At 43.4% G+C, this 26,882-nt stretch overlaps 1 protein-coding gene across 2 annotated transcripts in view; it reads right to left on the bottom strand.

Annotated features, from left to right (window-relative positions):
- Positions 1-26,882, bottom strand: part of Ube4b (ubiquitination factor E4B) — a 114,592-nt gene that overhangs the window by 11,423 nt on the left and 76,287 nt on the right. For both annotated transcript variants that reach the window (XM_048350205.1, XM_048350204.1), the window contains 7 exons: positions 19,622-19,721; positions 18,334-18,461; positions 17,443-17,541; positions 14,442-14,677; positions 7,179-7,305; positions 6,541-6,685; positions 1,925-2,059 (listed from right to left, as the gene is read on the bottom strand). In XM_048350205.1, coding sequence (XP_048206162.1) covers positions 1,925-2,059; positions 6,541-6,685; positions 7,179-7,305; positions 14,442-14,677; positions 17,443-17,541; positions 18,334-18,461; positions 19,622-19,721 — 970 coding nt within the window. The remainder of the gene's footprint in view (positions 1-1,924; positions 2,060-6,540; positions 6,686-7,178; positions 7,306-14,441; positions 14,678-17,442; positions 17,542-18,333; positions 18,462-19,621; positions 19,722-26,882) is intronic.

Genomic DNA, 26,882 nt, shown 5'->3' with positions numbered 1-26,882 from the left:
TAATATCCAAATGGCACAAATGGCACTGCCACCAGAGTCACTGAATATAAAATTTGTTTTAGAGTAGGGGTTGGCAAAATACTGTCTACTGGCCAACTTGTCTGATACTTCTTCACCCCCCTCCCCTTTTTTTGCCAGTCCTGGGCCTTGGACTCAGGGCCTGAGCACTGTCCCTGGCTTCTTTTTGCTCAAGGCTAGCACTCTACCACTTGAGCCACAGCGCCACTTCTGGCCTTTTCTATATATGTGGTGCTGAGGAATCAAATCCAGGGCTTCATGTATGTGAGGTAAGCACTCTACCACTAGGCCAAATTCCCAGCCTCCGCTTTTAATTTTATTGTCAAGGTGATGTACAGAGGGGTTATACTTACATATGTACATAAGATAGTGAATACATTTTTTGTCAAACTTTCTCCTGCTTTCCCACCCTATCTCTTCCCTTTTGTAAATAAACTTCTACTGGAACCAGCTAAGACAGAGAATTCTATAAGACTCTGGAAAACCACATGGGAAGCATGGGTCTAGTGGTGAAGCATAAGCCAAGCAAGGGCAAGGTCCTGAGTTGAATCCCTAGAACTACAAATCAAAATTCTTTTGGGGATTGCCTTTCTGTCACCACTCATCCTATATCCCTGGAGATTCATCTAGAACTGATAGGTATGTAACTAGCTCATTCCTGATTGCTATACTAGTTTGAGTGTATTATTAGCAGTCTGAAGGACTGAGGGGTTTTACCCTCGGTTTTACAAATTAAACTGATATATATAGGTATAGATAGATAGATATGTCTATTTATGTGTGTGTGTGTATAAATCTGTGCAGGCACTGATGGCTCACGCCTATAATCCTAGCTACTCAGGAGGCTGAAATCTGAGGATCTGAGGATGGCTGTTCAAAGCCATCTCTCAAACAGAAAAGTCCCTGTGAGACTCTTATCTACAATTAACCACTCAAAAACCAGAAGTAGAACTTTGGTTCAAAGTGGTAGAGCACTAGCCTTGAGCAAAAAAACTCAGGGAGAGCACCCAGGCCCTGAGTTCAAGCCCCAGTACAGACCAAAAAACAGAAAAAAGGAGTAAATCTGTAAGGGAAGGAAGAATCTGAACCATGAGTTTTTTGTCTCAAGTTCCACTGCTCTTGCAGTAAAATCTATTTATGAAGACAGGAGATGAAAATGGGGGGAGAGAGAAGCAGAGAGGCCCTCTCTCCTGTGCTGGGGAGGACATGGCGGATCATGTGATGGAGCTGCAGGTGAAAAGAGAAGCCAGAGAGAATACACAGGAAAATTATATCCACTGTCAAGGCAACTTTCCTCCACAAAGTCGCACTTCATGGTGGAGATGGTCAAGAAGAAATGGAAACCTGCAGTTATAGTACTCAATTTCAAGTTCAGAAATAGGATGCAAGTCTTATTAATGAAGTCAAAGTCAAATATTTTGGCTGACTCTGATCTCCCATAAATTCTAATTATGGCTCTCATTAGTGTTTGGCTGCTTCTATGTGCGAAGCTACTTCTAAGAGAACCAAACATCTTACATGTCATCAATCATTCTATTAAACGTATGCCAAGTTCCAATTTATGGTCCCTTGTATTTTTCCTCTAAATAAAAAATAGGAATCAATAATGATAAAAATGTGCCACAGCATCAACATCAATAATCCAATGTACTGTCTCAGCAGAAAGAACAAAGTCATCTTGGATGTAAGCACGTGTGGACATGTGGCAATATCAGAATCTTCAATCCAGTCTAGCAGCAGAGTTTTATGTGTTTCAATAAACAAAACTGGGAACAAAATTAGTAACGATTTCACTAATTGGTGATTGTGATGCCCGAATTTCCAGGGTTTCACCAATACTGTAAGTGCTGGAGCCTGGATGTGGCATTTGACAGATAAAATAAGTACTCCCTCAGTTTCTACTCACTGGTCTGAGGAACGGCTTCTGGACCTGCTTTGTGAGGATATGGAACATGTCCACGGTTTCTGTTGCCAATGCGAGGTAAGAGCGTGAAACGCGCTCGTCCTGAGCAAGCTGAGACTGCCGGGCCTGCTGCTGATCCTAGGAAACACAAACAAATGCCAAATAAACCTCATTGCCAGTCATCAGCCCACCAAAACACCAAGTGCAAAGGAAAAACACAGTCAGCTTCTCACTGGAGAAGTGGGAGAGAGCCAACATACTCGGAGAATGAGATAACCTCCACCAGCAAAGGGTCCAGAGAGCCTAATTCATTTCTAGGACCTTGGGTCACGTAGCCTTGGCACCATATATGGTGTGTGCAAATGTGCGCAGTGGGGATGGACCACAGGGCCTTGTGTGTACTAAGTACAAACTCTACCACTGAGCTACAACCCCAGCCATGATGTACTATTTAACTTTTGCCAGCCTCATGTTTTCCAAAGGCCAAGTATTCAGTCAATTTCCATGGAGAATGAATTCAGTGGCTCTAACAATAGATCTGGAACACACCGGTGCTATAACCACTAAGTTTGTTTTCCTTAATAAGAACTTTTGCTTAGTTACTGCTGTAGAAAGATACCTGAAACACTGTGTTATAGTACAGGCCTGTCCATTCTGCCTGGCACCTGCCACCCAGTGCCTAAGGTGGCTACAAGTTTTCTGAGCTGTCTTTCCACAGTATCAGGCTGTCACCTCTTCTAGCTGTCAGCCTGCTTGCCTCTGGCACCGTCCTCCTTCCTCAGCTCTGCCACAGGCTGAGATGTGTGACTTATAGGTAAACCAGGTGGCACATAGGACGGCTCTGTGCCCACTCCTCAGCAAAGACTTAAATGTTTCCATCTGCCTAGAGGGACAAAAAACTCAGTGGGTGTCTGCTGGGTCAGAGCTTCAGGTGGTGCCTGGTGGAGTTTCTGCAGGGAGACTGGTGTCATGCACACTGCTCCCCGGTCAAGAATGAACCTAGTGGGGGAAAAAAGGCTGCACCAGGAAAGACAGAGAAGGAACACAGGAGAGGCTCAGTGTAGGGCCAGGTCCTATCATTCCTGCCTAGAATACACAAGCTCCCCCAAGACAGGTCCACTTCAGGTACTAAAGCAGAGCTCAGTACAGGCCCAGGGCAGCTCTCCCACTGCTGGAGCTTAGGGAGACTTTTCCGAGAGAGACACACAATAAGCCTGATAGTGATGTCAAAGAATGAAGCAAGGTAAAGGGATAAACAGTGGGGACAAGAAAGTGGAAAGAATTAAGAGGACGCTGCTATGGAAACCATGGTCAGGGAAGGCTTTCCTGAGGTGACACCTATGAGAATAAAGGAAGGGATCAGCAAACCTCTGTGGAACCAGCATGAGGGCAGGCAGAGAGGCGGGTGTGCTGGGGTCGAATGAGCAGAAGAGTGTCAGGAGCTGAGGATAGAAAGCTGTTGCAAACTGAAGGCTGCACTCAGGGTTCAGGAACTGAGTGTTGAAGGGAAGGAAGCCCAGAGAACTCTGAGCAGAGTAGTACTGAGCAGGCTGAGGTTTTAGCAGCAGACCTGGGCTGTGGACATGGCAAGGGTAGAGGCTGGGAGATGGAGAGGGGGCTACTGCAGTAACAAGGGAAGACACAACTGTGTCCTGAAGCTGGAGGAAGAGGTCAGAGAGTAAACATTCATATAGATCCCCCCACCTGCCTGTTTCTACCTATCTCTAGCTACACTTTTTTTTTTTTTTAAAGCAGTGCTGAAGATATAACCCAGAGGCTTGTACATTTAAGGCAAGTGCTGGTACTGGGGCTTGAACTCTGGGCCTTAGCTCTTTTGTTCACAGCCGATGCTCTATTTTCAGAGCCGTATCTCCAGTTCTAGATTTTTGCTGGTTAACTGGCAAACGGTAGAGTGAAGTTGACATCTGTTGAGGTGATTCAAAGGACATCACACATTGGTTCAGTTTGGTACAAGTTAGGTCTGAGATACCAACTAGCCTCCCCCAGAGCAGGCAAGCCAATATTGGGTCCCAGGTAGAGTCAGGGCAGATCGAAGGTGGGGAGGTATATTTTGCAGATCTGATGTTTTAATGCTTTGGAACAGATGAGGTCCCCCAGCAGGGCTTTCCAGCTGGAGGCATCAGGCAAAGAGTGGGAGTGCTTTACGGTTTTGTAACTTGGTGGGGGGGGGGGGACACCGGTGTATAATGAGCAGGAGCCAGAAATGTTAAGAGTCCTACAATGTAGGGTAGTCTCTTGTAAAGAGTTCACTACTGGAGCTGGGAATGTGGCTTAGCGGTAGAATGCTTGCTTAGCATGCACGAAGACCTGGGTTCAATTCCTCAGCACCGCATAAACAGAAGTTCCTGACAAAGGTGCCAGAAGTGGCGCTGTGGCTCAAGTGGTAGAGTGCTAGCCTTGTGCAAAAAGAAGCCAGGGACAGTGCTCAGGTCCTGAGTCCAAGCCCCAGGAATGACAAAAACACAACAAGAGTTCACTACTGCAGCAAAGGTCCTCTATGCCGGAAATCCCAACCAGCACCACACCCTCACTGAGAAACACTAATCGGGAGAAGGAGAAAGAGAAGCCTGAGGGCTGAGAAAGAGTCCGCCAGCGCTGGGAGGCTAGGAAGATCAGCAAGCAGAGCCAGGGAGGCGGGAGGCATCAGGCAGCTCTAAAGTCACAGGAAAGAGCTTTCTGAAACGTTAGGAGCTAGGTGCCTCTTGACATCCATTGATGGAAAAAACCCAACAGTATCTGTTGTCTCATAAGCAAATGCTTATTAAGCACTCTCTCCAAGAGAATGTGCTACAGACCTGGTATCCAACCCCTGAAAGATTAGTGGGTCTCTGCTCAGCACTACAACAAGCACAAAAGAGGAGCTGAGGGAGGAGCAAGGCGGGAAGGCTCGCCATGAAGCAGGACTGGGACAGCACCTCATGCAAAGAATGGGTAGGCTTCTAACAGAGAAGGAAGGAAAGTAGAGCATCTGGGGAAATGTGGCAAGGTAAATGAGGAAATAGGAGCTGTACACACTGGGTATCTGGATAAATCCTAGCTAAATACATCCTGTCCTCACCGCATTCTTGCAAGGCAGATGTTTTCTGGTTTCAGTGTGATTGAAGCAGTGCCAGTTCTCAAACCCAGATCAGTTTAGGTACCAGAGCTGGGCTCTTTCAGCTATGCCTTCTGATGTGTTCTAGCATAGTTTGGGAAGCCTGCAGTCTAGTCCAGATCAGTAGTTACTACCTGCTGCCTGTGATGCAGGTGAGCCTGGGAAGTTCTCTTAGAGCCACACCTGGGAGCTGGGAGCTGAAGGGTTATGTACTGTGGCTTAGAAATGAACATGAGGACAGTGGGTAGGATGGAAGCCAGGGGATACCAGCACAGATTTCCCTCCCCCCCACCAAAGACTGTCACATTATCTCAGCACAATCAGAGGGGTTCAGGGTGCATGAGCAGGGGGCATGGAGGCAAAGAAACTCCAATACCCGTGGACCTGGGGCAAGGCCCCAGGTAAGGATTAAGCTTATAGCTTAAGCCTGTTGGCTGGACCAGGAAGTGAGGACTGTATGCACACACCAAATTCTTGACCAGTAGATGAAAGTCTAGAGATTTCCTACTTATTTTCACATATCACACCACACACACACAGAGTACCGAAATCTAAACTAAGAGTTTTGTACTTGCTAGGCAATTGCGCTACCACTTAACTCATGTCCTACCCTTTTCTGCTTTACTTGTTTTTCCAATAAGGTCTTAAATGATTTGCCTGGGGTCAGCCTTAACTGTAATCTTACTACTTCTGTCTCCCACATAGTTTTATTTTTGTTTGGTTTTGTTAAATAAGATGGGGTCTTGCCTTGAACCTCAATCTTCCATTATCCACTACTTGAATAAATGGGACTATAGGAAAAGGCATTAGCTATTGTATCTGGCTACAGATCTTAATATATTCCGACAATGAAAGAGCTCTTCTATAAAAAAGTTTCTTCTTTTTTTTTTTTTTTTTGCCAGTCCTGGGGCTTGGACTCAGTGCCTGAGCACTGTCCCTGGCTTCTTTTTGCTCAAGGCTAGCACTCTGCCACTTGAGCCACAGCACCACTTCTGGCCGTTTTCTGTATATGTGGTGCTGGGGAATTGAACCCAGGGCCTCATGTATATGAGGCAAGCACTCTTGCCACTAGGCCATATCCCTGGCCCCATAAAAAAGTTTCTTAAAATTAAAAATGAAGAGGATGCATTTTAAAAAGTTTATCCAATCATTTTCCATTTTTTATTTTTGTGCCTGATACTAGGGCACAAAAAAAAAAAAAAAACAACTGCAAGCAGAATGGAACTTTTTTCTTCTCTTACTTTTTGGGGTGCTGGGGACGGAACTGAGAACCTCACACATGCTAGTCAAGCACTTTATCACTGAGCCATACTCCCAGCCCCAATTCTGAGTTTCAGTTAAATTTTTATTTTTATTTTTTAAAAACCAACTTTTTCTGATCCCAAACTTGGGTTAGGATCTCAGGGAAGCCCATGGGTAGGAAAATCCTGGCAGGAGGTCAGTCCCCCAAAGGCTGATTCCTGGCAAAGCTGTGAGATCATGGGGCCGGGGGCCTGGTTCTCACCCGAGGCAGCTGGTCCCACTGCTCTTTGTTCTTCATCTCTTCTTGCACTTCATGGATCCGCTTCAGCGACTCCAGACTTTCATCGAGCAAAAATGTCGTATCATTTATCAGCATGTTTATGTAGCGCACGAACTGCTTCCCAGAACTGAAACGGCCAGAGGAGTATGGTCATGTCCAGCACGGCTGCAGGTTACCTGCCACACTGCTTCTCTTGGCACCACTCAGGACCTTGTGCTCAGTGCTCTACCACTTGAGCCATGCTTCCAGTCATTTTCTCTCATTATTTTATTGTTATTATAAAGGTGAGATACACAGCTAGTTAAGTATTTCAAAATTTTCTGAGCCGTCAGAAAAAAAATACAAAAAACAAAACAACAGAATAAAGCCACAAGAACATTAACGTAAGTATCCTCTGTCACCTACCCCAAAATATGTGGACTAATTTGAAATTAGGCAGTATCATGTAGCACAGGCATTTAGAGAAGCTTACCCCATGCAGCAGTACCTCGTGGCCCCCATGCCCATCCAAAACTGAGAGGAAGAAAACAGTCAACAGGAACCCAGTTGTGAATGCTTTTAAGTTACAACCCGATCTGACTCAGGGAGAGAAGGCTGTGGCATTAGGACCACATACTCACTTGAACTCCTCCATAAAGGTGCCATGGTGAGCGATGTTTTGCCAGAGGCTTTTAAAAATGGTGCTAATGTGATAGCGGATTGTGAACTTGTCGTAGAACTCACTGGTAGCTCCAGTGTGCTCCACATCTAAAGAAGAAAGACAAAGGGACATGTTCTTTACAAATAGTTATTTATTGCCACTATTATACTGAAGGTTTTAAAGGCAAGTTTTATAATAAAGGATGGCAATGATATAACATTTAAAGGAATAGGAAGTACAACTTGCTAGGCAGTGTTAGGACAGCATCAACTCATCAAGGACCATAAATTGAATTATCACACCTCCCTAACACACACACACACACACACACACACACACACACACACACACACACACACTTGTGCTGCAATTTTTTATTTTTTGTCGGTTGTGAAGCTTGAACTCTGGGCCTGAGCACTGTGCCTGAGCTCTTCAGCTCAAGGCTAACGCTTTACCACTTGAGCCATCCAGTTTTCTGATGGTTAATTGGAGATAAGAGTCTCATGGACTTTCCTGCCTGGGCTGGCTTTGAACTGTGATCCTCAGATCTCAGCTTCCTGAGTTGTGCTGCAAAATTTTTTACAGACATGCAATGCACTTCTCAAGATCTGGCTCAGGGTTTTTTCACTAGCACTCTGCAACTTGAGCAATGCCTCCAGTTCTGGCTTTTTACTGGTTATTTTGAACTGTCTCCCAGATTTCTCTGCTTGGGCTAGCTTAGAATCTTGATTTTAGACCTCAGCCTCCTGAGTAGCAAAGATTATAGGTATGAGATACTGATGCCTGGCTCTTCCCCTCATTTTAAGCTATTAATTCATAGAAATTGTAAATCACTACAAATATACATCCTTGTGTAGAAAAAAATGAGTTCTATTTTATTGAAGGATATGTACATGTTAAATGCTTGATTATTTTAAATACTCTGCATCATGAGCATTTTTAGACACATAATAAAGTAGATAAAAGCAGTGAATTCCCCATTACTTCTGGATCATTTACCAATTATCAATATCCCTAATTAGAAAACAACAAAGAGCAAACTTGTTATTATGTAAATGGCAAATAGCTTGAGCATGAGCAATCCCAGAATCTATGAGAAATTTTGCCAAGAACTATCAGACAGTTAAGGCTTAAAAGAAAGATGAATGGGAAATTAAAATAAGCTACTTTGGGGGGGGGGCGGTGTCTTGGGGCTTGATCTCAGGGCCTGACCACTGGCCCTGAGCTTTTTCACTCAAGGCTAGTGCTCTACCACTTGAACCTCAGGTCCACTTCCAGCTTTTGTGGTGGTTAATTGGAGATAAGAGTCTTAAGGGTTTTCCTGCCTGGGCTGGCTTTGAACTGAGATTCTCAGATTTCAGCTTCCTGAATAACCAGGATTACAAGTGTGAACCACTAGCACCTGGTTAAGCTACCATTTTTAACCTATCAAATTTGCAGACATTACAAAAGTGATAAGAATGAGCAGAGGTGAAGATTTGGAGAAATTGGCACAACACATGTACTTCTAGGAAAATGGTGACAAAATTTCTATGAAGACAATTTGACAAAATACAGCACAAGCCATCAACACACATCCTTCCCTCTGGTCCCAGACTACTCGAGAAAATACATATTCAAGTCTGATTTCCAAGGAAAATCAACAAAGAAGGTTTTTTTGGTGTGTGGGGTGCTGGGGTTAGAACCAGGGCCTTGCTCTGCTAGGGAAACACTCTAGCATTGAGCTATGTCCCTAGTGCAAAGGCAAAGTACTATTTTTATTACAGGAAAAAATCATAAATAACCTAAATGTCCAACAGAGAATATGAAACCTTTTTGTAATATATCAAGTAAAAACTACAGATTACCAACCAAAATGGGAGAGTTTGGAATAATCATAGCCTTGCAAAAATAAAGTGACTGGAAAGATAAAGAGCAAACCCGTCTGGCCTCCGGTCTTTTTTGTTTTTCCCCTTTCCCTCTCTTCTTCCTCTCTTCCTCACTCCCTTTCTTCATTCCTTCCTTACACCATCAGGGCCTCCTGCTTTTCACTCAAGGCTCCTCTACCACTTGACTCATAGCTCCACTTCTGGTTTTTTGCTGGTTAAATGCAGATAAGGTCTCACAGCCTTTGCTGCCTAGGCTGGCTTTGAACTAAGGTTCTCAGATCTCAGCCTCCTGAGTAGTTAGAATTACAGTATGAGCCACCAGCGTCTGGCTCTTTTTGAGTATTTTCTATATTTCCTAAGTATGCATTTTCCATGAACAAAAGAAGAAACAGTTATTAAATAATAAAAAGTAGAATAAGACAATTAACACCTCTCGTGCTAAGATCTTCAGATGAACTAAGTGCCAGTTTTCTCGTAGAGGTGTGAACTATGGTGTGGAGAGTGAGCAATTTAAGTCGAGCCCAGAAGAGACAGAAGCTGGGGCTGGCACTGCCAGCATCCAAAGCTGTCTATGTCTAGACTATGTTATGAACACAACAGGGGCTAATTTGTTAATCTATTACCTATCAGTATATATCTATTCCAATTAAAAAATGCTCCTAAAGTCTCCTCAATATCACACTGGTCCAAGTCCCAGTTCCCAAGTTATAGTTTTAGAAGTCCTTAAACAAGCATGCTTGACCCCTCTAAAACCTCAACTCCTACCACACCCCCATGAGCAAATCTTGCTGCCTTCTTTCTGACCATGAGACTACTTGCCCAAGGATTTTATACTCTTGGCTGTTGCTTATCTGCCACACTGTGGCTGAAAACTATCAACAGCTCAGTCACCTCATGTCCTCAGAGACTTTCTCTGACCATCTTTCCAGAAGTAACCCACCTTTGCCCACACCTTTCTCCCAGTGCCTTTCTACCTGTCCAGTCTATCTCCCACGGAAGGATTCTAGTATTGCCCAGTAGGAATATCATAAACACTGGCTGAATCCATAGTGGGCTCTACTTCAGCCATGCTGACTTTACCCATTCAGATCAGCTTTGGGGAAGGGAAGAGTCTGGAAAGAAGTCTTGCTCTATCTGTGATTTTCCTGTCTTCAAAGTTTAAATTCTTGAAGGAACAGACTCTTGTGATATATTTTGAACCCTAATTTTATTTCTGAAACAAAAGCTGAAGCACAAGCATTTCCTAAGTTAGAATCTTCTGTCTGTGGCCTAAGAAGAGCTTGTTTCACTTATTGATCTTGTATATGCAGCTCTAAACCACATCTGACAGTCAGATGGAACAGGACCTAATAATCAGCAGACCCGGGAGTGTCTGGAAGCACCCTGGAGGGGTCTCTCCTTCCTGAAGGTCCTTGGTGCCTAGTGCACCTGCACCGAACCTCTGAGATGCTGCCACTCACTAAGCTACTGACCTTCACAAACCCCTGACCTTTCTGAGCTTTAGTTTCCTCATTTGTAAGATGTAGGTATTTATAGTATCTGTCCTTAGGACTGCTATGCAGATCAAGTGAACAGATTAGCAAGTATTTGATGAGTGGCAGCTATTAATAGGACAGGCATCATCTATCAGTGACTACAGAGGTGGTCCAGGATAGAGGGCACACTGCTCCATGGAAGAGAAAGAGAATCATATTCACTCATCAGCTCTTGGAACACTGCTAGTAAGCCCCATCCAGCCTTATACTGGTCCCACAAGACATAGACATACAGTGCTGGGAATGTGGCTTAGTGATAGAGGGCTTGCCTAGCATCCATGAAGACCTGGGTTTGATTCCTTGGTACCACACAAACAGAAAAAGCCAGAAGTGGTGCTGCGGCTCAAGTGGTAGACTGCCAGCCTTGAGCAAAAGCAAGCTCAGGGACAGTGCTCAGGCCCTGAGTTTAGGCCCCACACTGGCAAAAAAAAAAAAAAAAAAAAAAAAAAAGAAGAAGAAGAAGAAGAAGAAAAAAAAGAAACACACACACATACACACTAGTGTAAAAGCACTTTCTCCTAATGTCATAGTGATAGCCCCAGGATAACTAAGTACTAAGTACATTATTTTTGTTGTGTCTTTTTTTTTTTTTTTGGCCAGTCCTGGGCCTTGGACTCAGGGCCTGAGCACTGTCCCTGGCTTCTTCCCGCTCAAGGCTAGCACTCTGCCACTTGAGCCACAGCGCCGCTTCTGGCCGTTTTCTGTATATGTGGTGCTGGGGAATCGAACCCAGGGCCTCGTGTATCCGAGGCAGGCACTCTTGCCACTAGGCCATATCCCCAGCCCTTGTTGTGTCTTTTTTAACCACTGATAATACATATGTACTATAGAAAAACTAGGCTCAGATAATTTTTTTTTTTTTTTTTTTTTTTGGCCAGTCCTGGGCCTTGGACTCAGGGCCTGAGCACTGTCCCTGGCTTCTTCCCGCTCAAGGCTAGCACTCTGCCACTTGAGCCACAGCGCCGCTTCTGGCCGTTTTCTGTATATGTGGTGCTGGGGAATCGAACCCAGGGCCTCGTGTATCCGAGGCAGGCACTTTTGCCACTAGGCCATATCCCCAGCCCCCTAGGCTCAGATAATTTAAAAAATAATTCTATCACTCAAAAATAAGTACTAAGTACATTATTTGTGTTGTGTCTTTTTTAACCACTGATAATACATATGTACTATAGAAAAACTAGGCTCAGATAATTTAAAAAATAATTCTATCACTCAAAAATAACCAAATGGTGGCTCATGCCTGTAATCTTTAGCTGTAATCTTAGTTACTTAGGAGGCTGATATATGAGGATTGTGGTTCAAAGCAGAAAAGTCCCTGTGAGACTCTTATCTCCAATTTACCTACCACTCAAAAACCAGAAGTGGTACTGTGGCTCAAGTGGTAGAGTGCTAGCCTTGAGCACAAAGAGGCTCAGGGACAGTGCCCAGGCCCCGAGTTCAAGCCCCATAACCACAGGGAAAAACAAACAAACCAAACTCAATTCATTGTTAATATACTGTCCCTCTCTGCAGTGTGCACCAAAACTTGGATTAAAAAAAAAAAAAACACTTTTTGTTATTTAACCACTGAATACATTACTGTTCATGGCTATTATATGTACTTAATTCATCCACAATTAGCAGACACATTTCACCACGATGTATTATAAACAAGTTATGGTGGATGACATCTACCACAAGCCTGTACACACATTCATACTCGCACAGAATAAACTACCAGGGAGTAAGTTTACAAGTAAGAAGATGAGCTGGTATTAAGTGGTCTCAGCTTGGAACCTATTCTTTTTTTTTGGGGGGGGGGTGCCAGTCCTGGGGCTTGGACTCAGGGCCTGAGCACTGCCCCTGGCTTCTCTTTGCTTAAGGCTAGCACTCTGCCACTTGAGCCACAGCGCCACTTCTGGCCATTTTCTGTATATGTGGTGCTGGGGAATTGAACCCAGGGCCTCATGTATATGAGGCAAGCACTCTTGCCACTAGGCCATATCCCTAGCCCGGAACCTACTCTTAAGGCTTGCTTACAGGATTTTCCTCTCGCCAGTGGACTGATAGCAGGCACTGCAAGGTAACTGGAAAATGGCAAACAAGAGCAAAGAGGGCCTGGGAATGTGACTTAGTGGTAGAGTGCTTGTCTAGCATTCATGAAGCCCTGGGTTCGACTCCTCAGCACCACATAAACAGAAAAAGCCTGAAGCGGTGCTATGGCTTAAGTGGTAGAGTGCTATCCTTGAGCAAAAAGAAGCCAGGGACAGTGCTCAGGCTCTGAGTCCAAGCCCCAGGACTGGCAAAAAAGACCCCCAAAACAAAAAGAGCCAAGGGACTTGGATCCCCTCATTCTTGTCAGCAGTGGTTCTCCATCCCTGTGATGGCAGTCAATGTCTGTTTCCAGCCCTGTCTAACAGTCCTAAATTACCAACCCCGCCAGCCTTCAGAGACCTCAGCACTGCAAAGAAATATCCTCCCTCAGAGGTCTGGGACCTGGTCCAGTCCAAATCCTCATTTGTGTACTTACGTTCTAATAACCCCAAACTATCCTCTGGCTCCTATTGCATAAGTATGCGCTTCCTGCCACTACACTGTTACTTTTGGACCAAGTCAGCCTTTCAATACCTACTCAACTAATCCTGTATATTAAATTGTATCTTAAAACAATGGGTATATTTCTATTTTCCTGAATGTGTCTTGAATGACATAAAGGTTCTTTTTTAAAGGTTCTTGGTCTGTCCAAATAGTCTTATAGGAAGGCTTTATCAATTTACATATTCCTGAGAGTTTCATAGCACTAATTTTACCTATTGGCTATTGGGTAGGCTTTTGTAGATGTCTGCCCAGTCTCCCTCCTCCTCTCTCTTTTAATATATGCAGTCAGCATATATTATTCTGTCCTGTAAAAGCATAAGGAACCACTTGTATCTGAATGACTTGTGTTCACTGCATAGGCTGCCTAGAGAAGAAACAAGATTTTCAAAAAAAAACAAAACAACAACAAAAAAGAAACAAGATTTTCAAGCAAGAGAAACTTTTCCCCAGCAGTACTCTCTATAGCCGTTAAACAAAGATATTAGCAAACATCTTGCTTGCTCTATATTTAAAAGGGTCTGAAATTCTCGATCAAACACCATAAAATAGTGATAGAGGGGAAAGCAGGCAGGAACAGATTCTTAGACTGCTCCGAGGAACAGATAGATTACAGCATGGGGCTCAAACAAGAAGAAGCTGACTTGATTGACGGGAAATGATGACTGTCCACGAACAAAAGAAGCCTCTGATCAGCAAAGAGCTGTGCTCTTGGTGCCAGTGTTTCTTTTCTTTTCTTTTTCTTTTGGTCAGTCATGGAGCTTAAACACAGGGCCTAGGTGCTGTCCCTGAGCTTTTTCACTCAAAGCTAGCACTTTTAGTTTTCTGGTGGTTAACTAGAAATAAATGTCTCACAGACTTTCCTGCCTGGGCTGTTTGATCTGCAATCCTCAAATCTTAGCCTCCTAAGTAGCTAGGATTACAGGCATGAGCCACTGGTGCCCGGCCAGGTTTCTTGTACAGTAAGTATATTCTATTAAATGTCAACAATACATGCCTAAATGTGCCAGCATTAACAGAAGGTAAGAAGACAGAAAGGACACATTTGTTTTCTTGAGAAAAATACAAACTGGACAAGTGTTAGAATACATCCCCAAGTTAACAGTAAAAAAGACAAAATGAAAAACAGAATCAGCATTTGAAATACAATCACCAGAAGAGTCCTCTCATAGTGTGTCGCAACAGTGTAACAGAGCAACAAATGGCTTCAGAAAACATTGTCTAAGTCTGACAACCACATGCTATATGGCATATTCAGGAGCCTACCTGTATAGAACTTCATCAGAGAAGGTACCAGTAATTTGGTAGAGAGAGGATGGTTCTCGATCATCTCGAAAAACTTCTGGGTTCGTGGCTGAACAGAAGGGTTGGTCATAAACATGACTTCTACCAGTTTGGCCACTAGGTATGGATTCCGGATGTAGTTCTGGTTGCACAACATCACAACAAGGAACATCACAATATCCTGAGTACAGGGCTCATAAAGCACCTGAGGAGAGTATCTGAACAGAGACAAGAAGGACAAGAAATGAATCTCTGAGAAACTGTCCTAGGATATCATTAAGTATGGACAGGACTACAGGAATCCCCTTTAAATTAAATGTTTAAATGACAATGTATACTGTAAATAGACATATGTAAGCCAGGCAGCAGTGGAACGCTCACAATCCCAGCACTCAGGAGGTGGAGGCAGGAGGATCACCTGAGATCAACCTGGGCCACATAGTCTGAGGCCAGCAGGGCTACTGAGAGACTTGGTTTCAGTTGTTTAAAAATACTGGAAGCGGGGCTGGGGATATGGCCTAGTGGCAAGAGTGCTTGCCTCATATACATGAGGCCCTGGGTTCAATTCCCCAGCACCACATATACAGAAAACGGCCAGAAGTGGCGCTGTGGCTCAAGTGGCAGAGTGCTAGCCTTGAGCGGGAAGAAGCCAGGGACAGTGCTCAGGCCCTGAGTCCAAGGCACAGGACTGGCCAAAAAAAAAAAAAAATACTGGAAGCATGACTCACATGGTAGAGCAGCAGCAGGGAGTAGACAAGCAGAGCAAGACAGAGAGGCCATTAGTTCAGGCCCAGAATGAGCAAAGCAAGACATGCAATGGCTGCCATATGCTACATAAACTTACCCTCTAGAAAACAAAGCTGTAATTAAATCAGGGAAATTTCACAAAATGACTTTCAGTACCAAAAAAGTTTTAAAAAAAGTTTCTAGCCAGAGCTCATGCCTGTAATCCTAGTTATTACTCAGGAGGCTGAGATATGAAGATTGTGGTTCAAAGCCAACTTGGGCAGGAAAGTCTGTGAGACATCTACAATTAATCATCAAAATACCGGAAATGAAGCAGTGGCTCACGTGGTAGCGAGCTAGCCTTGAGAACAAAAACTCAGGGACAGCATCGAGGCCCTGAGTTCAAACCCAGGTACAAAAAAGGGAAACATTTCCAAGTGGGTTTTGATGTAGTTGTTTTTTGAAACATGGCCTCATCATGTAGCCCAGGCTGGCCAAACTCATGATCCTCGAGCCTTGGCCTTCTGAGCATCAGGGCTATACATGTACAGCACTGTGCTGCTAACTATGCTTGGACTTAAGTGCTTGAATCCCAAGGCTTGCTTCACTTAACAGAGGAACCATGGTATTCAGTCACCCTTTAAAGTTCTCACCACTCAAAATTCAAGGGTCACCACTGATCAGGCCTGTCTTTGGGCACCACTTTTGACAGCAATACAACCTGGTTCGTTTTAATTGTCTCTTTAAGAATAACATTTTAATATAAGAAAATTAAAAACATGAAAACATAAATCTTTAAAAATAATCTTGGGCTTTTCTGTTGTTAGAAAATATTTACGTTTATATTTGTAACTGTGAACGTACAACTACTTTTTCTTAGAAACAGATTTCATATATCATACCATCTCCTAACTGGTACTATTACAGTACTATCATGGTGACAAGGAATTGTAGTTATAAATTTTTCTGACCTGTAATGTTTTAAAAAGGGAAATGCCAAATTATTTATTTATTTATTTATTGGTCATAGTGGGGATTAAACTAGGGCTTATCATACACCTGGCAAGGACTGTCCAACTAAATATAAACTAACCCTTGAATGAGTTCTTTTTTTTTTTATTGACAAACTGATGTACAGAGAGGTTACAGTTTCATACGTTAGGCATTGGATACATTTCTTGTACTGGTTGTTACCTCCTCCCTCATGAATGAGGAGTTCTAAAAACAAACATCCTGGTGCCAGTGCCAGATGCCTGTAATCCTAGCTACTCAGGAGGCTGAGATCTGAGGATCCTGATTCAAATCCAGCCCAGGCAGGGAAGTCCATGAGACTCTTACCACCAATTGAGTGGCACAAAAGCCAGAAATGGGGGCTGGGAATATGGCTTAGAGGTAGGGTGCTTGCCTTGCATGCATGAAACTCTGGGTTTGATCACTCAGCACCACACAAAACAGAAAAAGCCAGAAGTGGTGCTGTAGTTTGAGTGGTAGAGTGCTAGCCTTAAGCAAAAAGAAGCAAGGGACAGTGCTCATGCCCTGAGTCCATGCCCCAGGACTGGCAAAACAAAACAAAACCAGAATGGAGCTGTGGCTTAAGTAGTACAACACAAGTTTTAAGCAAAAATCGGCACAGGGACAGTAACGAGGCCCTGAGTTCAAGCCCTAGGACTGGCACCTCATGGCTGGTAGCTCATGCCTGTAATCCTAGCTACTCAGGAGGCTGAACTATGAGGATTGCAGTTCAAAGCCAGCCTCAGCATAAAAGTCCCCATGAGACTCTTATCTCTATCTAACCACTCAAAAACAGGAAGTGCTGCTGTGGCTCAAGTGGTAGAGCACTAGCCTTGAGCACAAAGAGGCTCAGGGACAGTGCCAATGCCCTGAATTCAAGCCCTACAACTGACATGAAAACTTAAAACAATTCAGGCCCAAAACAGAGGGTTGCAACAATGTTCAAAACAACATGTGCATATTACATATAAAAACTTATTAGAATTATTATTATTATTATTTTTTTTTTTTTTTGGCCAGTCCTGGGCCTTGGACTCAGGGCCTGAGCACTGTCCCTGGCTTCTTCCCGCTCAAGGCTAGCACTCTGCCACTTGAGCCACAGCGCCGCTTCTGGCCGTTTTCTGTATATGTGGTGCTGGGGAATCGAACCTAGGGCCTCGTGTATCCGAGGCAGGCACTCTTGCCACTAGGCTATATCCCCAGCCCAAAACTTATTAGAATTATATAATGTATCAAAGGCACTTACTGTACAATAAAAAATAAAAATTCAGCAACATCTTCTACATAAAACTCAGGCAATGCTGCAAATACCTTGGGAACATCGGAATTTAAAGGCAGTGTTATGCTGTCAAAGAGGAAAAAGAGCATAATTTACAAAATGAAATTACAACACATCAAACTACAATGAATTATCACACTACTGTTCAATAATATATTCCTTAAGGAAAGTAGCCTCATCCTGTAATACAACCTGTAACTATTATACAAGCAAAACAACCACAACTAGAAATGAACAGAGACTAATGAAGACAGTGGGCATGCTACAGTGTGTATGAAATGTTTCTTCTTGTCTTGATTTCTTGTTCAAAGTTAATGAAATAAAATTGAAAAGAAATAAAAAGGTAAGTTGGTCATTTTGTACAACTCAAACTAAACTAAGCCAAAAGAACCACAAGTGTATTTTATATAACATTTTCCATTCCTATAAGGGGTGTGGGTCACTCTCACCAACAGTGACCTAGAGACTTCATAATAAATATAAACACACAATAAAACAAAGTGATTGGGAATGTCCTTTTGCTTATTCTCTGAATTAGCTAGGTATTTTTCCTGGATCCGATGATACTTACCTCCAGAATTTAGTTTAGAATGTATAAACTTCTGTTTCCTACAACAAGTTAAAAAAAATACTGTAACATAGCCTTAAAAACAGAGGCTAATATTCACCTCTGATAGCCATTACTCTAGGGAAAAATAGCCTTTATTATAAGTGAAGAAACAGTCTATATAAACACAACCTTGAGCCTGAGCAATGAATTCTTTAGAAGGTTTTGGCTTTGTTATGGACTCTGAAGAACAACTGAGACAACACAGCCCAGACAAGTAGAGACAGGCAAAGAGGAAAGAGCACACTCACTCGGGGTATGCAGGGTCCAGGATGCGGAGCAGCAGCTGAATGAGAAGGCCATAAAAATTCAGACATCTTCTCAGGAAGCTCTCGTCAAGTAAGCCAGCGTCAGCACAGGCCTTGCACCGTACCAGTTTCTGTGGAAGTAGGTGTGCCCCCACCCAGAGATTAGTCAGGAGCCAAGGCCCTGCAGTGTGACTGGGCAGGGAATAGAGCCAGAGACCTAGGACTGGCCCTGCCTCTCTAGCTAAAGGATGCTGGTTGGGTCTCAAGATCTGTCTTGTTCCTGAGAAAACAAAAGGTATGCCATGCAAACCACTGAGCACAGAGTCTAGCACATGGTTAGTGCTCAAGAAGGTTAGTTCTTCCTGTTGTAGTTCAATAACTTGGGTTGATAGGGAAGCCCTTTGGGTGCCAGGACAGTTAGTAGAAAAAAGCCAGACAAGTCACATCTGAATTCCAGCACCACCATGTACGAGCTGCCCGCCAGGGCTATGACACCCACCTCAGAGGACTGTGTGAGGGTGACACACATATGTACACACACGCTGACATACAGATTGAAACAATGTACACATCCCTGGGAACACATCTTAAGAGTATTTAGAAAGATTACAAATCCAGATAAAAGCCCCCAGTGTATTCCTTATCTTGAAGCAATCTAGTCTACTGGCCACCCACCCCAAAAAAAAACAGCCCTGAAATCTTAAATTGTACCAGAAATTCAAGAGTTTCCACATTACCATCTTGCTAATCAATACAAGGCATGACCAGTTTAATTCAGCTTTAGAGTTTAAACATACACATAGAAGAAGGCATGAAGTTTCTATCTTCTATGCTTCCCTTGTAAAGGTCGGCCAACATTTGTCTTTAAGTCTCACCAGAGGAATATTTCCACTCATAGTTTCTGCAAGTTGGATTATTTCCCATTAAAAATAAAAGTGTGGGGCCAAGGAGAGATATGTTTCCATGATGGTACAAGTAGTACTGGAGCAAATGGGTGGGGACAGCATGTGTTCTGCACACAGTAGGGAAGGGGTGCTGATGTTAAACTGAACTTATGGAAACCTGCTAAGAGTATACACCATCACTGCATATGTACGTGCACATTCTTTCTGGAGACTGAAATGATTACATGAGATATATGAAAGGTACCAACAAGTGGCCTATTTTATCTTCAGGTAAATGAATAATGAAAAAATAAAAACGCTGCACCATCCACTCAGGGCACATACCAGAGGCAGGAAAATTGCTATTAGAAGGCTAGTCTCTAATTATTCCAATGAACTGTACAAACCTTCAGCTGAGTTTTACAGCGTTTCAACATTTCTCGATGCCTAGTGGCCAGGGGAGAATCTTTCCACTGGCTTTCATTATTTTTCAAATCTTCCACAGTCCTGAAATCAAAGACCACCAGTCAAATGAAGGAAAACACTGGCATCCATCCTATCCATTTTAATCCTTTCACTGATTCTCAAGAAATTTCTTTTTTTTACATCAAGTACATTTAAAGTAAAAGCATATCTTATAACCAATGGCAATTTATGATTTAATTGGTAAAATTAGTTCTTAAAATAAGGGTGTATCTTAAAATTGTTAGCACTTTAAATCAGATGAACTGTAATATTCATAATCTTCTTTGGAAGAAAGTATATTTTCCCTTAGTTTTCTGAGAGAAAAATTTCTTGTAACTAAACTTTAGTAAAACTAAAATTTCTTGTAACTACTCAATTACCAGAGTCAAAGGCTATTTTCCTACAAGTTTTTCCTTTTTTTTTTTTTTGCCAGTCCTGAGCCTTGGACTCAGGGCCTGAGCACTGTCCCTGGCTTCTTTTTGCTCAAGGCTAGCGCTCTGCCACTTGAGCCACAATGCCACTTCTGGCCGTTTTCTATATATGTGGTGGTGGGGAATTGAACCCAGGGCCTCATGTATACGAGGCAAGCACTCTTGCCACTAGGCCATATCCCCAGCCCCTCCTTTTTTTTTTTTCTAAATGTGCTGGTTCTGGAGCTTAAACTCAGGGCCTAGGCACTGTTGCTGTTTCAAGACTAGCACTCTACCACTTGAGCCACAGTTCTACTTCTGACTTTTTTTTTTTTTTTTTTGGCGGTTGCGGGGCTTGAACTCAGGGCTTGGGTGGTGCCTCTCCCTGAACTCTTTTTGCACAAGGCTAGTGTGCCACCACTCTGAGCCACAGCGCCACTTCCAGTTTTCTGCTGGGTAACTGAAAATGAATAGGAATAAACACTCTTATAGACTTTCCCTGGGCTGTTTTTTTTCTTTTTTTTTTTTTTTTGCCAGTCCTGGGGCTTGGACTCAGGGCCTGAGCACTGTCCCTGGCTTCCTTTTTGCTCAAGGCTAGCACTCTGCCACTTGAGCCACAGCGCCTCTTCTGGCCATTTTCTAGATATGTGGTGCTGGAGAATCGAACCCAGGGCTTCATGTATACGAGGCGAGCTCTCTTGCCTCTAGGCTATATTCCCAGCCCTCCCTGGGCTGGTTTTGAACCACAATCCTCAGATCTCAGATCTCCTGAGTAGAAAGGATTACAGGCATGAGCCACTGGCACCAGCAAGGTCTTCTTTCCTTTTGGTTTAGGTTGGTCAGGGTGACTTGAACTCAGAGCCTTGAGCTTTTTTGCTTGAGACTAGAGTTCTACCACTTGAGCCATAGCTCCACTTCCAACGTTTTTGGTGCTTAACTGGAAACAAGAGTCTTATGGGTGCTGGGAATATGGCCTAGTGATAGAGTACTTGACTGGTATACATGAAGCCCTGAGTTCAGTTCCTCTGCACCATATATATAGAAAAGGCCAGAAGTGGCGCTGTGGCTCAAGTGGCAGAGTGCTAGCCTTGAGCAAAAAAGAAGCCAGGGACAGTGCTCAGGCCCCAAGTTCAAGCCCCAGGACTGGCAAAAAAAAGAAGTCCTATGAACTTTCTTGCCTAGGCTGGCTCTGATCCTTGATCCTCAGATCTCAGCTTCTAGAGAAGCTAGAATGACAGGTTTGACTCAGCAGTGCTTGGCTAAGGTCTTCTTTCTTTGTAAATGCTCATCCCTCTGCATGGAATGTTCATCCCTGAGATTATCTTTGTAGTTTTCTCCTTCAATTCTTTCAGGTACCCAATTAAACTTCATTATCAGAGAGGGAATGACTTCCCTCATCATCTAATATGCTGCCTAATTAAAGATTAGTTCACTTTGTCTCATGACACTGTGTAGACAGTGCTAAGTGTCTATTATTCCACACTTTCCAGGCTTTTTTCTGCTGTCAGTGTTTCTGCAGAAGTAGACGAAGAGGAGGCCTGTAACTATAGGTAGAGCAACCGCTATCAGGTTTCTCCCATTGATCTTTGGGCCTATTTTTGTGCCAGTACCAAATTGTTGTTATTATAGCTCTATAGCAGAGTTTGAGGTCTGGGATTGTGATACCACCAGCATTGCTTTCTTTGCCTAAAATTACTTTGGCTATTTGAGGTCTTTTGTTCTTGCATATGAGGTTTTGGGTTGTTTTCTCTATCTCAGTGAGGGTTATTGGGATTATGAGGGGAACTGTGTTAAATTGTGTATATTACATTTGGTAATATACTCATTTCATGATACTAGGTCTACCTATCCAAAAACATGGGAAGTCTTTCCAGTACATGATATTGTCTTTGATTTTCCTTCCTTTCCTTTTCATTCTTTTTTTTTTTTTTCTTTCTTTTTGGCCAGTCCTGGGCCTTGGACTCAGGGCCTGAGCACTGTCCCTGGCTTCCTTTTGCTCAAGGCTAGCACTCTGCCACTTGAGCTACAGCGCCACTTCTGGCCATTTTCTGTATATGTGGTGCTGGGGAATCGAACCCAGGGCCTCATGTATACGAGGCAAGCTCACTAGGCCATATCCCCAGCCCCTTTTCTTTTCTTTTCTTTCTTTCTTCTCTCTCTCTTTCTTTCTTTCTCTTCTTTCTTTCTTGCCAGTCCTGGCGCTTGAACTCAGGGCCTGAGCACTGTCCCTGGCTTCTGGCTTCTTTTAGCTCAAGGATAGCACTCTACCACTTGAGCCACAGCACCATTTCTGGCTTTTTGTATATATGTGGTGCTGAGGAATCGAACCCAGGGCTTCATATACGTGAAGCAAGCACTGTAGCACCAGGCCGCATTCCCAGCCCCTCTTTGATTTCTTTCTTCAGATTTTCAGTTTTCTTTGTAAAGGTCTTTTGCTTCCTTTTTTTTTTTTTTTTTTTTTTTGCCAGTCCTGGGGCTTGGACACTGGGTCTGAGCACCGTCCCTGGCTTCTTTTTGCTCAAGGCTAGCACTCTGCCACTTGGGCCACAGCGCCACTTCTGGCCATTTTCTGTATATGTGGTGCTGAGGAATTGAACCCAGGGCCTCATGTATATGAGGCAAGCACTCTTGCCACTAGCCACATTCCCAGCCCCTTTTGCTTCCTTGATTAGGTTTATTCCTAATTTTTTTTTTGAGGATATTGCAAGTGGAATTGTTTTCTTGTTTTTCCTGGTGCTTGTACATTGATGGTACATAGAACAAACAGTTGGTATACTGATTTTTGTGGGTCTGTTTGTGTCCTGCTATTTTGCTAAAGCTATTTATCACTTCTGGAGCTTGGATGTCAGGATTCTTGAGGAGCAGGTGGCAGAGGGCTTTGGCTGAGTCTACAGAAGAAGTTCCACTAAACACTGAAACAACTTGTCAGGCTGGCTCAAAGTTCTCTGAGAATCTCTGAGAATCTTTTCCAGCTACTCCAATGATTCAATAAACTCAACAGTATCCCCATGACAAATCCCCTTTTGGCTTATCCCAGATAAAGTGGATTCATGGGTACCAAAATCAAACAAATAGAGTGGGCAGAACAGTGGCTCTTTAGATATGTCATACCTCAATTTCTGGCTGGGATCTGTGAATACATGGCATATATGGCAGAGTACTTTGTACATGTGAAGGTGATAAAGGTTGACTTAGGGAGGTTTCCCTGGATTATTTTAAGGCCCAATATCATCACAAAGGTCCATGTAAGAGAAGTAGGGAGTAAGAGTGAAGGGAATGTGACGATATTAGAAGTAGTCTGAGAAGAGATTTGGACATCTCTATGGATGAATTTGGAAGCAGGACAAGGGCTTCTTGAGTCAAGGAAAGTATTAGCTTAGCCAGGTGCTGGTGGCTCATACCTGTAATCCTAGCTACCCAGGAGGCTGAGATCTGAGGATTGCGGTTGGAAGCCATCCTGGACAGAAAAGTCTATGACACTCTTATCTCCAATCAACTACTCTGAAAAAGTGGTGCTGTGGCTCAGGTGGTAGAGTGCTAGCCTTGAGCACAAAGAGGCTCAGGGACAGTGCCCAGGCCCTGAGGCCAATCAAGCCCTAGGACTGGCAAAAAAAAAAAAAAAAAAAAAAAAGAAAGAAAGAAAAAGGAACATAGATTCCATGGCTTCCCTCATTTGGAATAATTAGTATATGTCTAGGATAGTCCTAGAGAAGATCACAATAGCGCAATAGCTATGTACATATGACCATATAAGATGATGCTAAGCAAAATGAACTCCAAGACATGGAAACAAGAGGTTTTTCTTTGTTGTTGTTGTTTTTAATATACTATATAAAGTTATTTCTTTTTCTTTTGTTCCCCTCCCCCCTATGGTCTATCCCCTGTTGTCAATGTGTTTGATTTTGGTACCCTGGGTATGGTATATATGTTTATTTGAACTAGGAAAGGGAAATGGAACAACAAAATGGTGAGACAAAGGACAAAGGGGAAACCAATCCAACAGTGATACTCACAAGACAATATGTTGGAAATGAACTGTATAATTTGGGGGGATTTGGAGGGAGATGGATAATGGAAAATCAGAGTGGAGGTAACAAGTTTGACAATAACTATACTATCTTACGAATGTAACTGTAACACCTCTGTACATCACCTTGGCAATAAAATTAAAGAAAGAAGAAAGTGGAAAGCTTCTGAAAGCTGGGTGGGGTAGGGAGCACTGTCCCCACAGAGGAGAGTCCTAAATTAAATTTTAGGGCTTCTGACTCTAGAACTGCATGTGTACTTTTTGAAGTCTCTATGGTGTGAGCAGACGAAGCACACACACAAAAGGATCTATATAATCACTAACACCATGTGAGCTTGCTAAGGAGGATCTCAAGAAGAAAAGTTCTGAGCTGGGAATGTTGCTTAGTGGTAGAGGGCTTGCCTAGCATGCATGAAGCCCTGGGTTCGATTCCTCTGCACCACATAAACTGAAAAAAGCCAGAAGTGGTAGAGTACTAGCCTTGAGCAAAAAAGAAGCCAGGGACAGTGCTCAGACCCTGAGTTCAAGCCCCAGAACTGGCCAAAAAAAAAAAAAAAAGAAGAAGAAGAAGAGGAGGAGGAGGAAGGCAGGCAGGTAAGGAAAGAAAGAAGGGAGGGAGGGAGGGGGAGGAGGAGGGTTCTCTGGGGTCAATTTTTAACTAGGCTGTCTAAACATGATAAAGATCCAATTATTATTTGAGAATGAACACTGGTAGCTCAAGGCTCTGAGCTGGAGTAGCTACTTTTGTTTGTATGTTTATCTTGAGTCAAGAAGTAGCTCACAGTTTTTCTGCTGATTAGTTGGAGGTTAAGTCTCATGAACTTTCTTTCCTGTCCTGGTTGGCTTCAAACATGGATCCTCAGATCTCAGCCTCGAGTAGCTAGGATTATAAGCACAAGCCACTAGCATTTGGCTTAGAGTGGCTACTTTTAATGATGCTGGAGAACAAGCAGAAAAGAAAATGACAGGTTCGAGGCTAATTCTCACCTCAAGAAAGTCACAGAACCAGTGAGTTTCTAAGAAGCCCATATGTTTTTATAGCTTACCAAAGTATAACAGAGACCAAATTCATACCCTTCCTAGATGTACTACCCAAAAACCAGGGCAAAGGCTAGAATCTCAGGAGTTCATATGGAAGAGTATGGCAGAATGTGGTAACTCCTTGCATACAAACCAATAAATCCCCTGAATCTTTCTTGCTGGCAGAGAAAGTTCCCATCACAAGTCCCTGGAGGGACTGCCTTACAGGGCAATGTCATGTTCCCCTAGCTTCCACCCCATCACCCTTCACTGCCTCCAAACTACAACTAGAGTCAGATCAAGACCAGCCCTGAGGAGAAATTACAAAAATATGGCAAAGTCTGCCAATAAGTTTTATTCGTTTTCCACAGTTGTTTTAATAACAAATTAGCACAAGAAATGAGTCCGCAGATGCTGTTCCTTCTGGAGATTGTAGGGAAGAACTCATTCTCTTTTGTAGCCCAGCTTCCAAGATCAACTGCATTCCTTAGCTGGTGACCTCAAGCCATGATGATCTTTCCTCTGCTTCCATCATCACATTCCTTCTCTCTGACCTTCCTGCCTCCTACAAAGACCTTGTGATGCCATGGGGCCCACCTAGATCATCCAGAATCAGCTCCCTCATCTCAAGATTCTTTTCTTTTCTTTTACTGTCGATCATGGGGCTTGAAATGCGGGCCTGGGTGCTATCCCTGAGCTCTTCAGCTCAAAGCTATTGCTCTACCAAGCTGAGCCACAGTTCCATGTCTGGTTTTTGAGTGGTTAAGTGGGGGTAGGAGTCTCACATGGCCTTTTCTACCCAGGTTGGCTTTAAAATGTGATCCTCAGATCTTAGCCTTGAGTAGTTAGGACTACAAGCATGAGCCACCAGGACCCAGCCATCTCAAGATTCTTAATCATAATCTGTAAAGTCCTTTACAACACACCAGAATGTGAAGGCCTTAGGAATGTCAGTGTTCTACCTATACCTGTGGTTGGCTAGATATGAGAATCTATGTGGGTTAAGTGTGAGAATGGATTTTTGAGGATACTCGGTCAGTAGGAGCAGAAAATGCTAACATATGTCTATGTGAAGCTACATTCACTGTCATGATTATAACTATTAGGTCTGGGACAACAGCCTCTTCCCGCTCCTTTACCTGCCTTAAACCAGTAATCACCTGTCAATCACCTGACTATGAGTGAGCAAAGGACCCCAGACTCTGAGGATAGTTCCTCATCTGCTGAGGATTTCCTGAACTTCCTTGGTAACACCCTCCTCAGGCTCTGAGATCACTTCCATATCCCCTGTGGTGCCACCTCCTGCCTTTCTCTATATAATCCGGCTCAACAGGAGTCCCACTCTCTTTCTCTCTTCTTCCTTCCCTTCTCTCTCCTAGTGCCTTCAACTTGTGTAGGCTGGAAGTTTGCTTCCCCCCGCCTTCCCCCCCCCCCCCCCCCCCCGCATAAACTCTTTTCTGCCACCATGTGGTAGGTTTCCTTTCCCGGTGAACCTTACAATACCTACCAGACACTCTGGATTCACTATTATTGAGTGGTAGGGGTACGTTCTAGTGTGTACAACTAGCTAAGTAAATCCTGGAATGGAGAGTAACCTGGTATGCATCACACTGAGATGCTAGGTCTTCCTTTAATATGAGGAAGGAATTAAAAACTTAAAGAAGCTTGGAATATTAATGTACATTTATCATGTGGCTTGCTCAGAAATCTTCCTCTAACACACACAACACCCAATTGTGTCCTATG

Source organism: Perognathus longimembris, chromosome 7 (genome assembly GCF_023159225.1).
Source record: "Perognathus longimembris pacificus isolate PPM17 chromosome 7, ASM2315922v1, whole genome shotgun sequence".
In the NCBI taxonomy this organism is placed as follows: domain Eukaryota; kingdom Metazoa; phylum Chordata; class Mammalia; order Rodentia; family Heteromyidae; genus Perognathus; species Perognathus longimembris.
This window is presented reverse-complemented; position numbering and strand designations above follow the sequence as displayed.